Source organism: Squalius cephalus, assembly GCF_949319135.1.
Source record: "Squalius cephalus genome assembly, chromosome: 14".
In the NCBI taxonomy this organism is placed as follows: Eukaryota; Metazoa; Chordata; class Actinopteri; order Cypriniformes; family Leuciscidae; genus Squalius; species Squalius cephalus.
In genome coordinates, this window is record NC_137135.1 from 32,537,606 (window position 1) to 32,551,212 (window position 13,607).

At 38.5% G+C, this 13,607-nt stretch overlaps 1 protein-coding gene across 1 annotated transcript in view; it reads left to right on the plus strand.

Moving 5' to 3' along the window:
* Nucleotides 1-334: 334 nt before the first annotated feature.
* The window catches only part of gabra4 (gamma-aminobutyric acid type A receptor subunit alpha4), a 38,845-nt gene continuing 25,572 nt past the window's right edge, over nucleotides 335-13,607 (plus strand). Inside the window, exons 1-6 of the mRNA XM_079893203.1 lie at nucleotides 335-817; nucleotides 991-1,109; nucleotides 5,753-5,820; nucleotides 7,257-7,477; nucleotides 7,803-7,885; nucleotides 12,860-13,003. Of these exons, the coding sequence (XP_079749329.1) occupies nucleotides 732-817; nucleotides 991-1,109; nucleotides 5,753-5,820; nucleotides 7,257-7,477; nucleotides 7,803-7,885; nucleotides 12,860-13,003 (721 nt within the window). The 5' untranslated portion in view covers nucleotides 335-731. The remainder of the gene's footprint in view (nucleotides 818-990; nucleotides 1,110-5,752; nucleotides 5,821-7,256; nucleotides 7,478-7,802; nucleotides 7,886-12,859; nucleotides 13,004-13,607) is intronic.

Below are 13,607 nucleotides of genomic sequence, written 5' to 3' on the forward strand. Positions count from 1 at the left end.
TCCTACTTCCTGTACAGTGTGACTGTACCTCGGACTGTGCGCGAGCATGTGTGTAACGTTGCGACAAACACTGACCCATTTCAATGTTGTAGGCCTAGTATTTACAAGCCCAGATAAGTTTTCTTTTTTTCTTTTTCTTTTTTCTTTCCTGAGAGTGGGAACTGTTAATGTAAAAATGCAAACAGGATTAATTATATTCCATGAACCCCAGCATTCAAATTTGCATCTTTTAGTTGCCAAAATCAATTAACACCCGTCCCCCAAAGTCAACGGTTAACTCGGGCAAGATCGGACATGACAATTGCTGCGTAAAGTGAGTTCATGCGCAATGCCGCCACTACTACATCACTAAAGTGAAGCGCTCGCAGGCAGACTTCTCTTAAGAGCGCTCGTGAGTGTGTTGCGCGTCGGACGCACGTCCCAGTTTTGGCACTGATGCGAGTGTGTAGGAACCCAGCGCGTCCTCCTCTCTCTCCTCTAACCTCCTCACAGCGAGACGCACGATTCTACAGGATGCCTCACCATATGCTTCTCTTAACCACTGAGTTTGGGGTTGGGATTTAGGCGATCCATCGGGCGCAGAGCGAGTTCTGGATTTGGATGCTTCGCTGGCACTGCTTTGCGGGTGATGGTGAAGCGCGTATTGCGCGCTGCCGCACGTTTCCTCGATCATTCCTCGGGACGTTTGGCGAAGGGAAATGTGAAGAAGGCTTAAAGAATGGCATGTAAACATGGTTTCTGCCAAGAAGGAGATGGTGACTGCGATGTACCCCACTTCTATTTCCACTCTCCTCTACTTTCTCTGTGTGGCGGCTTGGTGAGTTCCAACTGGATATGAGCGTTACGCATGGCATCTTTACGCCTCGAGGTTACAAACGTCAAACTCGGGCGATTTTGAACTATTTGTGCTGTTGATTGATACGAAAATAGGCGTAGATTTTATGTGTGCGCAATGTTAAAATGCTTCAGTTTGCTCTGTGTTGTTTTTAGCATAAAGAGAATATCTGGACAGATCAGAAAGGATGAGAAATTGTATCCGGAAAATTTCACGCGCATTCTGGACCGACTCCTGGATGGATACGACAACAGACTCCGACCTGGATTTGGGGGTACGTGCCAAAAATCTCCACAATCATGTGGCCAGAATAAGCGCGCAGTGCTTTTAACGCTTCTTGCGCAAAGCATGCTCTCCAAACGTTGCGTTTTTTTGTGCAGGTCGCATGCTGTTTACTAAGTGTTGTTTGTTTGGTGAGGGTTGGTGTCCTCTGAGGGGAGATGGAGGTGTAAGCCAACTCCAAATGTCCTTTTGCTGCCCACTCTCTTTCTCTGCTCACTCTCTTTCTCTGCTCTCCATGTATCTGTTAGATCGGTGCCGTTTAGATGTTTAAGCGAGTTTGGTTATGTAATCGCGCTGAGAAAGCCGCTTAATGCACATTTTAAGTAGGAAGAGTACAGATGTTCGCTTTGTGTGCGTAAACCGATAACATTTCCCGCGCTCTCCTATCATTTAACAGCGCGCATCAGTGTTTTAACCTGTTTTGCGAAGCCAAGTGATGCGCCGCTGTTATAGTTAGTGGTCAGCAGAAAATAAGTGTATTGTAGCTCTAGTTCTGTGTACAGTAGCCCAAAATATATTACGATGGCCACTGTGCCTGAAACTTCAGAATTAACCCCTCAGTGTATGCATGGAATATTAAAAAAAAAAAAAAGTTCGTGGATTCAGTCCATTTAACTGAAATTTAACACGTTATATCTTCATGAACAGCATGGAAAGCATAATTAGATTATATAATGCTTTAGAGATCATGAGTTAGAGTGCATGCAAATTAAATATGTTCACAGTCCTATATAGCTAGTGATGTATTAGTCATTACATAATATTGATGAATGACTTATTGATGAAAGTTACTATATAAAGAAAAACATCAAGACTTGCTGCACGTCACAGTTTCCGCTCTCCCCTTTTTCCTCATTTTTATTTTATTTTTTTATTAGCCAAGACATAAATAATCAAATCAAAGACTGTGGATCTCTGTGCGTAATGCCGGGATGTGATTGGAGCTTTGGGAATGAAGCTCTGTTTTTTTATGTAACTTTAGTGAAGAGGCAGAGAGCACATCTCTCCAAACAGAACAGCACACCCACCTTCACATGACAAGAGCTCTCGAGCGGAGCTGGATCAGGCTGGAGGGGCTTGATCAGCTCTCAGCTATCTGTGCTGTGGGTTCACAGTTCTAGTAGGATCGCATGAGTTGCCCTTGCCTAAGAATGTAGTGCTTCAGAGATGATAGATATCAGGGCTCGGGCGCGTCTCTTACCATTGGCCTGGTTGTTGTCGTCTGAAATGTGTTTGATTGTTGTTCAGTGAGGAAATGCACTTTTCATCATGTACTGAAACAGCCTATTATGTAATTGTTCACCCCAACATGACAATTCTGTCATTTTATTTTACCCGTATACTGTTATCTTTTCTGTGGAACATAGGAAGTAGCAAATTTGATGCATGTTGCTTGTGACAAAACAACAACAACATAAAAATAGTCCATAAGACTTGTGCACTACATTTCAGGTCTTCTGTATTTGATTTTCTGTATATGACAAACTACATTTTGTGTTTCTGTTTCTCACTCAAGCTGTCTTATGGCTTCAGATGACTTTAAACACAGAGCATGAGTCATATGGACTATTTGATGAAAAGGTGTTTTTTTTAATACTTTCTAGAGCTTGACATCTGAATAATATGAACTGTTGTAAGGGGGGCTGTGTGAACATTTCTCACCTGTTAATGCAGGTTTTGGAGCAACATTTAAAAAAAAAAAAAGAAAGAAAGAAAATAGTGAAGTTCTCAGTTTTCTTTAAATTAAATTTGAACTTTGTGTCTTATATTTTTCCTGGATTTCCTAAATAAATACTAATAGAAACAAATGAGACAATAATTTCCATACAGTAAAAGTATAGATCTATAGACCTTATTCAGAGCAGCGCCATGACCGGTATGAAAGCGAGGCTGTGAGGGATAGACTTACCATGTTTTCAATGGCATCCACTTTAAAAAGCTGTTTAGAGCTCTTAGATCGCTTATAATTTTACACAGCTCATGTTGTCTGGGATTTTTTGTCTACTGAAATTTCTCAGAAAGATATTTCTGCAGTGTTTTGTCAGCAGAACAATCCAGAAACACATTAAAAAACAGTACAACCCACTGAAGAGATGTATGTCTATCTCTCACAGCCTCACTTTCATTCCGGTTAAAAGATGGCGCTGCTGTGAAAAAGGTCTATAATATGAATACGGAGAGCAGCTCAGGTCATTTGGGTTTGGAAGAGTTTGATGTGAAATGCTTGAGTTTATATTGAGACATTTGACTTTTGATTATATATATGGCATTTTTTGCGAATCTGCGCAGTTTGAGACATTGTTGAGATATCCTCTGAAACTCTAGTGGAGACCTGTGGAAAAATCTGAAATCTTAGCAAAAGTCTCCATTTACTCTTTATTTGGTCTCATTGCTGTTGCAGAAACAATTGAGATATTAAAGAGATCTCTGTTGTGATTTTTGTGTGCATTGGGCTGAGTAGGACTGTTCCTGTCTTTCATTTTTCTGTTAGATTCATGGTTGTCAACTGTGAGAGATGCTCAGAGTGTCTGTTTAATGACAGATAATCCATTTTCTTGTGTTTGACTGAAGGCACTTCACTCGCAAGTGATTTACTCAAGCATCTATCAAAGAGCCTCTAGAACATTAGGAGTTCAACCCTCACAAGTTCAGCCAATGAGACGATTCAGTGATAAATCATGTGATTTAGAGCTTTGAGTGCCTGAGTCTGTTTTCACTCACACTTTCCATCTTTATTTTTTATTTATTTTTAAATTTTTGTCTCCTCATAAATTTGGTTAAAGTAGATAAATAAATTATAAATGGTTTCAGTCTGGAAAAACTAGGGAAAATCAACATGAAATCGAAACTGAGCCCATTTCCTTTCCTTATACATATTCCCGGCCATATTATTCAGTATTTAAAAGTGTTATGTCTTCATAATCTGCCTTTGAATTGGCTTTCCTATTGGCTGAGGTCACTTAGGGTGTGTTCACAGGTTTGCTTTGAATAAAACGAACTCTAGTGCAATTGCTCTAGAAGCGTTAGTGCGTTTCATTTGAATAAGTGTGAATGCTGCCATATGAGCCTTGGTGAACACCAAACAAGTAAACCAAGACCCACACTGTAAAAATTCTGTGAAATTTACGGTAAAAAAAAAAATGACAGCTGTGGTTGCTAGAAACGGTAGCAGCATTTTAGGTTTTACAGATTAAACTTAAATTTACAGTAAACAACGTATTTCATTTACATGTATTTCAAATGGATTATAGAACACATGACACTAAATTAATGCAATAAACATTAATTTAACAACATTAGATGTAACATAAAACCCTAATGTACATAACTGATAAGAAAAAAAAAAAACAAGAAGAAACAGTTATTTCAACGAAAACACATCAGATGTGAAATGCCACACAGGGAATTCTGGGAATGTCAATTTAAATTATTAAATGACTTGTTCTTTTTCACTTCCAAAAACTGTAAATTTAACAGTATACGGTGAGGTTAGATCTATTACAGTTATTCACCGTACAGTATAATATACTTATATTATAATAAGGACACTTACTGATAACCAATTAACATTTTTTTTTACTGTAGCATTTTTACAGTTTTTTACCGTGCTTCTTTTCAGGTTCAAATGAACTTTGGTGTGGTTCGACTGAGATATGAAAGCAACAGAGACATTTAAACAAACCAAAAACAGGATGTGATGTCATAAGGTTGGACCATAAAAAGGAGAGACGTTTTTCACGTCATAGGAACTTTGTTGCCCATTACAGTTCAGTACAGTTGTCGAAACTGCCATCTCTTTACCGCAGATCTTTATTTTTGTGTGTGCAGAGGAATTCCTGGCCCTTTTGACTCTTTTACGCATTTTCTAAGCTTTTTGTGAGTTCTCAGCTGGTAAAAATGGCATCATATGTAGACACATACAACGAGCACATTTAGCCCAGCACACTGCATTGTTTTGGATGTTCAGTAAGTTCGCAAAATATACGTCATAAAAGCATTTTTTTATTTTTTTTATTGCATCTTTAGGTTTAGTGTTAAAAATGGCAATGTAAACGCTTTGTGAACCAGGACTAAATGTATCATTTTCTGGACCAAAAGAACCAAGAGAACCGAACTGTGAACACACCCTTAGACTGTGTGGGTTGCTAGGTCATGTTAACTAATAGCCAAATAGCTGTTCAGACATTGTTTTAGGCCACCATACTGTAGGCAATGTAGCCTTTCTATAATCTGTGTGGTTATCTAATGCCGGTTAACAAGGTTACAGCATTATTAGCAAATAATGAAGGATTTTCTCACGTTCAACTCTGACTCCATTCTGATCCGAAACACACACTTTACACCATCAAATACAATTCTGATTCATCAAATAAAGCCCTGTTCAAGGGTTTTTTTTCTCTTAAGCTAGTCAAATTGGTTGAGAATGGTCTTTGAGAGCCAAAAAAGCAAAAGCAATTCTGTGGTAATCCGTTTATTTCACTCATAATAACTGGGTCACATTGAGAATGACAAATAAGTAACTATTAAGATCACATCAATTCTGTAAAAAGTCAACATTTCTTTCAGATCTATTTCTAGTTATAAGAGGCTTATGGTCATTGTAATGTGATTCTAAAGATTCCCGTTTCTGTCCAGGTCCAGTGACGGAAGTGAAGACTGATATTTACGTCACAAGTTTTGGCCCAGTTTCCGACGTGGAGATGGTGAGTGCTCTAAGATTCATGATTATATGTGAACAGGTCGGATTTGTGTTTGTACATGTATGTGTGCATGAGCAGCTGTTATATAAGGCATCATATCCGTCCACTGAGGTATTATTAAAATAAATAATACAGGCAGCTTGCCATTTATCAATGCAAGGTGCTTATCTGCCTAGTCAGAGTAAATCAAGTACAGTGTGGTAGAGATTCAAAATATAAAAAAAAAAAAATGTGATTGAGTCAACAATTTCGGCAGGGATTTTCCCCTGAAAACGATGTGAGGTTCTGCACCTCGCAAAAGAGCATAACAGTGCTAAATATGACCACATATATAGTGTTCAGCTCAGATTAGTACCTAAAATATTAAAACCAGCAAAAAACAATGCATTATAGGGCATTCATAACACATTTAACATCTGAGATGTTCCTTGAAGTGAAACAAACTTTCTCCAGTATGATTTGATTTTGCTTTTAAAAAGCTGTTTCAGAAGTGTAGAAAGTTTGGTTGTTATGTAGGATTATGAAAATAAAAGTTATTCAGTAGAATAAGATTGACTGATTAATGGTGTAGAGAACAACCAGGACATTTCTTTAAAAAAGTAAATAGGGTTCATTTTGATTTCATGTTTTTTTAAGGGTTACAGGGGATTGATTTATTTATTTATTTATTTATTTATTTTTATAATGAAATTCTTGGATGAATTTGATGAGAAATGTTTTTATATTGACACCTTTGACTTTTGATTTCATACGTGATATGCACAGTTTGAGACATCGCTGAAAATGCTGAAAAATTGATTTCTTTGAAAAGTAAATAGGATTCATTTTGGTTTAATGTTTCTAAAGGTTACAGGGGAATTTCTTTCTTGGATGAATTTGATAAGAAATGCTTCAGTTCATGTTGACACCTTTGACTTTTTGAGACAATTTTCTATGTGTCATAATCGTTTGTTAACAAACATATATTCATTACTTCAGTGAGCACATTGTTTCAACCTTAAATTGTTTAAATTAATACATTTTTAGCTTACTGTGTGGTTTGTATATGTACATTTCTGAAATACATAACTTAGAGCGGTACCTCTGATAACAGATCACTCTAAATTGTAAAGCAGACATGCATTTTCTGTAAAGCTGCTTTGAAACTATGTGTATTGTGAACTAAACAAAAAAATGTGAATTGAATTAAATTTCTTTAAAAAGCAAATAGGGATCATTTAGATTTTATGTTGTTTTTAAGGGTTTTGGGAATTTGGCAGGAGCACAGTTTGTCAGTATGAGGGGAAGTGTTTGTTTAAGAATCTAGACAATGTTTTTGCAAGATTATGATGGATTTATTTTGCTTTTTACAGAATCTCTCTAATGAAGCTTTCTGTCAGGAGTAAGTCAGATTGATTGGCGTGTGGTTTTGACAGCTCTGTGTTTGTGCTTTCTTCCAGGAGTACACCATGGATGTGTTCTTCCGCCAGACGTGGGTGGATAGGCGGTTGAGGTATGAGGGCCCGGTGGAGATCCTTCGTCTAAATAACCTGATGGTGACCAAAGTTTGGACCCCTGACACGTTCTTCAGGAATGGCAAACGATCCGTGGCTCACAACATGACTGCGCCCAATAGACTCTTCCGAATCATGAAGAACGGCACCATCCTGTACACTATGAGGTACCGCATGTCCAGTCCTGAGTCCGATTTACGCTGAAAAGACTTTGGCAGGCTGCGTTTGCTCGTGGGTGACCGTCATTTTGCCAAGTAGGAGGTGTTCCTGGATAAATGTTGTTGCAGGACCAACAAAAGATGGTGTTGTGGGAAACAGCAGGTTGATATGAATGTTGTTGAAGCCTCAATCCCGGCCCCTAAGGCCTACAGTACTGGATGGTTATTAGAAATGTTGTTCTATATCCTACTTGGTGAAAGACCTTAAAAGTTTTGGTGGATATCACACCCTCACTATTTTAACCATTTATATCTGTGTTTTTTTTCCCCACAGATTGACAATAAGTGCAGAATGCCCGATGAAACTCGTCAATTTCCCGATGGATGGCCATTCCTGTCCTCTGAAGTTCGGCAGCTGTGAGGATTATACTTTATCTATGCTGATTACTTCATCCCACAAAACACTAAAGCATGATTTGAGACACTGTTTCTGAGTAAAAGAACATGGCAGCTTTATATGACGTGTTTGGGGTTAGGAGAAGAACATATGAACCGTTTCTTGAAGAGCACTGAAGTAATCCCTTCTTTAAAAATGGATTTCGCTCTCTCTTCACTGTCAGATGATTAAACAAATCAAATAGGGAACAGAATGGATTATTTAAGGGTTTTTTATTTGTGAGTCGAGATATAAGATCAGAATTGAAGTTCATCTATATGCTAGTGTACTCCTAAAGGCTGACACTTTCACTTTTAGTCTATGCATTTAAAATGTAGAGGTTTTCTCTAGCAGAAAAAAGCACCAAAACTATTGATGACTCATCTTGTTTGAATTTCTCTACATTTGTTTTTGTCCAATCAAATGCTTTCTAGGATGGAAATTTGAGACTTCAGTGTAAGAAAGGAGACTTCTGCTGCATCCCAATTTGCGTACTCTCCATCCTAAATTGTATTCGAAATTAGAATTGGTGTGTCCCAAAACGTAGAATGTTGAAATGAGTATTCCAAAGATACCCAGATGGTCTGCTTTTATTCAGTTAGTATATGAAGTGCAGATCCGTGCACGCTCTAACGGCTAATATTGCCCACAACCCATTGTGCGTTGGACGGGGATTCGCTTAGAACTACAAACACGAATAAAAAGTGTTAAAAAACTACAAATATGGCGGATGTGCTAGTCCGATGGTTAAGTAGAGAGGTTTAGATAGTGGTTTGAATGATTAATAATCAGTATCTAACCTGACGAAAAGATATTTATTCAATGTTATCCACAATATATTTCATCTGCAGCAGCATTGTGAACTTTTGTAAAGATGCATTTGGTCATTAACTTTTAAATGCATCATTATGCAAATTGCGAGTGTCCGCATGAAAGACCCATGACTGGCAGATCAACGTGCTACTATATTTCTCTCCGAAACGGTGGGAAAATAAATGAAACTGAATGTGGTGACAAGATGATTGACAGGGCAGTTCAAACAGTGACAGGATGCATGTAACTACACAACAGAGTTAGTTAAAGACGCAATTATGACAAAGTAGTAAGTCCAAAAGCTTGCCTACTGTTCTGCTACACACTCAAAAGTATGTATTTGTTCTTCATAAAAACAGTATAGGGCATAGTATAAGTAGGGCATAGTCTCTCTCTCTCTCTCTCTCTCTCTCTCTCTCTCTCTCTCTCTCTCTCTATATATATATATATAGAGAGAGAGAGAGAGAGAGAGAGAGAGAGAGAGAGAGAGAGAACTTATATATATAGGCCTACACATTTATATACATAAGCTACAAGTTTAATTTAAGCCCTTTACCTTAGAGATCTGAAAAAACAACTCTTCTCCTCAAGGAGAAATTACTTTTCCCTCTGAGTGTGTAAATACAGACTTAGTTCATATTCTAAAAACTGAACAAAGAATCTCCATATCAGCAGGACTGTTCACGACAGTCGGTCAGCAAAAATGAAAACGAAAACATAAAAAAAAAAAAGATTCAGGTAAAAGAAAGCGAAATCTGAAAGGAAGGCCTAATCTCGAATGGGAATATGTGGCAGGTGGGTAGGGCTCTTTTATGGAGACTGCTGGAAGATCTGGAGATAAAATCAGTCCAGAGAGCTCCTGCTGGCGCATTGTGACATTGTGATGGAGGACGATCTCAATGTTTTGGTTTTGTAGTGGTGGCTGTGCTAATGTGCTGACAGATATCTCGCTCTCTCTTCTCTTTGTCTTCTTATATACATCTTTCTGTCCTTTCTCTGGGCCTTAGGGGAAGCATCTAGACAGAGAGCTGTTCGTCCCCTGTAGAGTCGAGAAGGTCACCACAGCTTTCCCTCCTGCCCCGGGACAGCGCAGACCTATAACAGCTCTCGTTTTCATTTTACGCTCTTTCCTTTGCACTCTGATACAGTTTTCTGCTTCTATGTCATGTCATTCTCTTCTGTATTCATTTATTAGTGATGTTTGAGGGTTACTTTCACTCATAGCTAGGGTTAGTTATTTTTTACGAAACTTCACTGTGTAGTTTATCCCACGCTGTAGGACTGCAAGATGAATAGAAATCAAACCGAAATCGTGATATGGCTTTGTGCGATTATTAAATCATAAAGGCTGTAAGATAATTAAATAAATATATATGCGCTGCATGAGTGAAGCGCAGCACTGTGTTCATATATGGTCACTGTGATTTTGCCAATGTTCCTGGATCAATGTAATTAGTTGATCCTGGAACAACATTCCTGTCCGGAAATGTAGTCCTAACCCTATCCCCACCCCTAAACCGAACCCTACCCATAAGTTATCCCTAAAATTAGAGGTAAATTATATAAGACTGATGTAGTCTAACCCACCTAACCCTGGTTGTAAGCCAAAACTTGACATAAACTGTAAACTTGTCCCTCAAATCTAATTGGTTGATTGAAATGTTGTTCCAGGATCAACAGAGATCAACACAATCCTTTCCCCTCTCTCTCCCACTCCACTTGCTCTCGGTTATCTATACTGTATTTTCTCAAAAAATAAAACCTTTATAAAAAGAAAAAAAAACAACTTATTTTTTCTCCAAATCATGCAGCTCTACACCACAATTTAACCTCTAGACATGAATAATTCTTCACAATAAGTGTTTTGTTGAGAAGTGTGCTGGTATCTGAGCTAAAAAAAAAATAAAAAATTGCGCGACCAACTTGAACCGGAGCAACTCCCGATTGCGCATTGAAATGAATGGGTTTCGCTGACAAGATTTCGCAGAGCAACTGTTAATGCCCTGGCAACGATAAAACCCTGGCAACTAACAAAACTAGGGATGCACGATATATCAGCCACCATGTCGGTATCGACCAATATATGTTCGTTTTTTATGTTATCGATATCGGCCATATTTTTTAATTGGACCGATATCGATAACATAAAAAATGAACATATATATATTAAAGCCGATAAATAATGGATTATTTCCTTCAGCTGAGACTCTTCAGATGCGAACTGTTCGCCATGATGGTTTTGAATTGCTTAAACACTTCAAAAAAGGAAAATACAGTTAAGTGCAACAAGTCTGTCGTATAGGCTACATAACATTATAATGAGAACATTATAAAGTGTTATATGAGAAAAGTGAGTAAAGTGTTATATGAGAACATTACAATTGTGTGCTTGGGGGTATTTTAATGGTGAGATCTGTTTTGGTAATCAGGCTCTCAAAAATGTAGACTTTTCCTCTAGAATTTAGACTTATCGGCCAATATATTCGTTATCGGCTTTCAAATATAAAGAGTTATCGGTTATCTGTATCGGCCAAAATGTTCATACCGGTGCATCCCTAAACAAAACATAAGCATAGTGACAGGAACTTTTGTGCGAGCAGAAAACATCAGAAAATGTAGTTTGTAATTAAACTCAAGTTGCACTGATACAGTATGACTCTCTCTCTCTCTCTCTATCGCTCTCACTAGGGTTCGTTCAGTTCCCCTCAAAAAATTCTGTCATGCTCAGCATGACTTTGGATCAAAACTCATTTAGTCTCTCTGTCCCCTCTCTTTTTTCTTTGTCTATTTTCATGGGGTTGTTGGTGGGTGTCTTGGAAGTCCTTCCTCTGCTCTATTTCCCAGTGTGTGGGGGTTCAGAAACAGAAATGGAGAAAGAGACAGCAAGGAGGAGAGAAAAAAAGAGAATTAAGGAAGATAGAGAGAGATGAGGATGATGGTGATGATCTCAAAGGAGGACAGGAGCGCAGGGAGCGTGCCGACGGACTCCTGGATCTGCAGTCAGTCTCTGCTCTGTTTGATGTATGGATTTCTCCTCCATAAATGAAATCTGTCTGATTCTTAGCTGGAGAACATCTCAGCGGATCTGATTTCTGTGTCAGGATGATTGTTCTGCTTGGCTCAGATTTGAGATTGGCACGCACTGTGGAGGAAGTGGGCAGCAGTGAGGAAAGAGCAGTGTCTTAGCGGCGACCGTTCGACCCTGAGCTCGAGGACTAATACGCACGGTTCCATGCGTAGGCATATCCAGAGGAAGATTTCATTGCTCATAGATTGTGCTTTCATAGCTCAGGAGACCTGGTGAAGTTCCCAGATATCTTTAATTGAAGTATTAACTCCTTTATTTCCTTGGGTGAAATAAAAATAGAAATAAAATTAGACAATTGTTGTGAAATTAGATCAGAAATGTTGGAGTTCGTTCTTCTGATTGGCAAATCGAAGCAGTTTTTGATATCCTGCAGGATGGGAACATCACAAATTAGATATTTTTGTTTCTCAAAGACAGGAATGAAATTAAGTAGAGGTGCAAACGAAAACTCTCAGACATCTCTCTTGAGAAATGAAAACAGGGTAATACTTTACAATATGGTTTAATTTGTTAACATTAGTTAACTATAATAGTTATCATAAAATCAAATGTCGTCTCTGTTACTATTTTTTAATGGACCTGAGCTGACATGAACTAAAAATGAACAGTTGAATTTTTTGCTCATTGTTATTGCATTAACTAATGTTAACTAATGGGACCTTATTGTAAAGTGTTACTGAAACCTGAAATCTCACATCTCCGCTAAAACAACAATCTCAGCAATGTCTCAAACCGTGCTCAGATTTGCCAAATCTACCAAAATCTGTGATCATAAAACTCAATATGAACCATTTTTTTCCCCTATGATCTGCAGTTTCCAGCAGTATGCCAGCAATTGCCTCATTTGTTTCCATTTTACCTAAGGCCTTTTTTCTCTGGAGAAAAACCTGGAGACTGCAGCAGAAGTCTCCATTTACCCAGTGGTTAATCTCATTTCTGTCTTTTTCATTTCCACCAGGATACACACAATGCCACAGATATGATCCGATTGTTAGGGTTATGCACACACATATTCCCTCAGTTCTTGTTATGATGGCTCTCTTTTGTTTATCAGATGCCTATCCAATGACTGAGGTGATCTACACCTGGACCAAAGGCCCTCAGCATTCTGTGGAAGTCCCACCTGAGTCGTCCAGCCTGGTCCAGTACGACCTGATCGGACAGACTGTGTCAAGCGAGACTGTAAAGTCCATCACAGGTACACGCACATAACACACCATCACAAAGGCTACGTTCACACCGTCAGTCCAAATCCGATTATTTGTGTATCCGATTGGAATCTGATCTAAAATTATTGACTGTCCACATTGTGTATCACAACTGTTCAGATCCGATTTGAGTGTCCCTAGCCGCTCTTTCGTTTTCTGAAATATCTGCATTGGTTTAAATGGCAATGTTGCATTGGTAGGTATACACTAAAAACAGCAACTGTAACATGGGGGTTTGCAATACAGATGTTGTTTTATTTACATGACAATATGTTTCCACTGCGCTGGACTACTGCATCTTCTGATGATTCTGGCAGCGGCAGAAATGTAAGAATTTCTGTCGTCTCCGCCGGTCCAAAACATGTCTCCGTTATATTGTCATTTCGTCCGGCACAACCTTGTTTCTGCAGCGACATTCAGCATGTTTTCTTACAACAACAACAACGTGGCGTGAGAAAGTCACAAAAACCATTCGAAATCCGATCAGAACGGTCAGACTGAAACGGATTTCCACAAATGCTATTTGAATAGGATTTCAAACCACATATTAATGTAGCTCAAAACAGATATCGCTTTTCATGTGATATTTTTTCT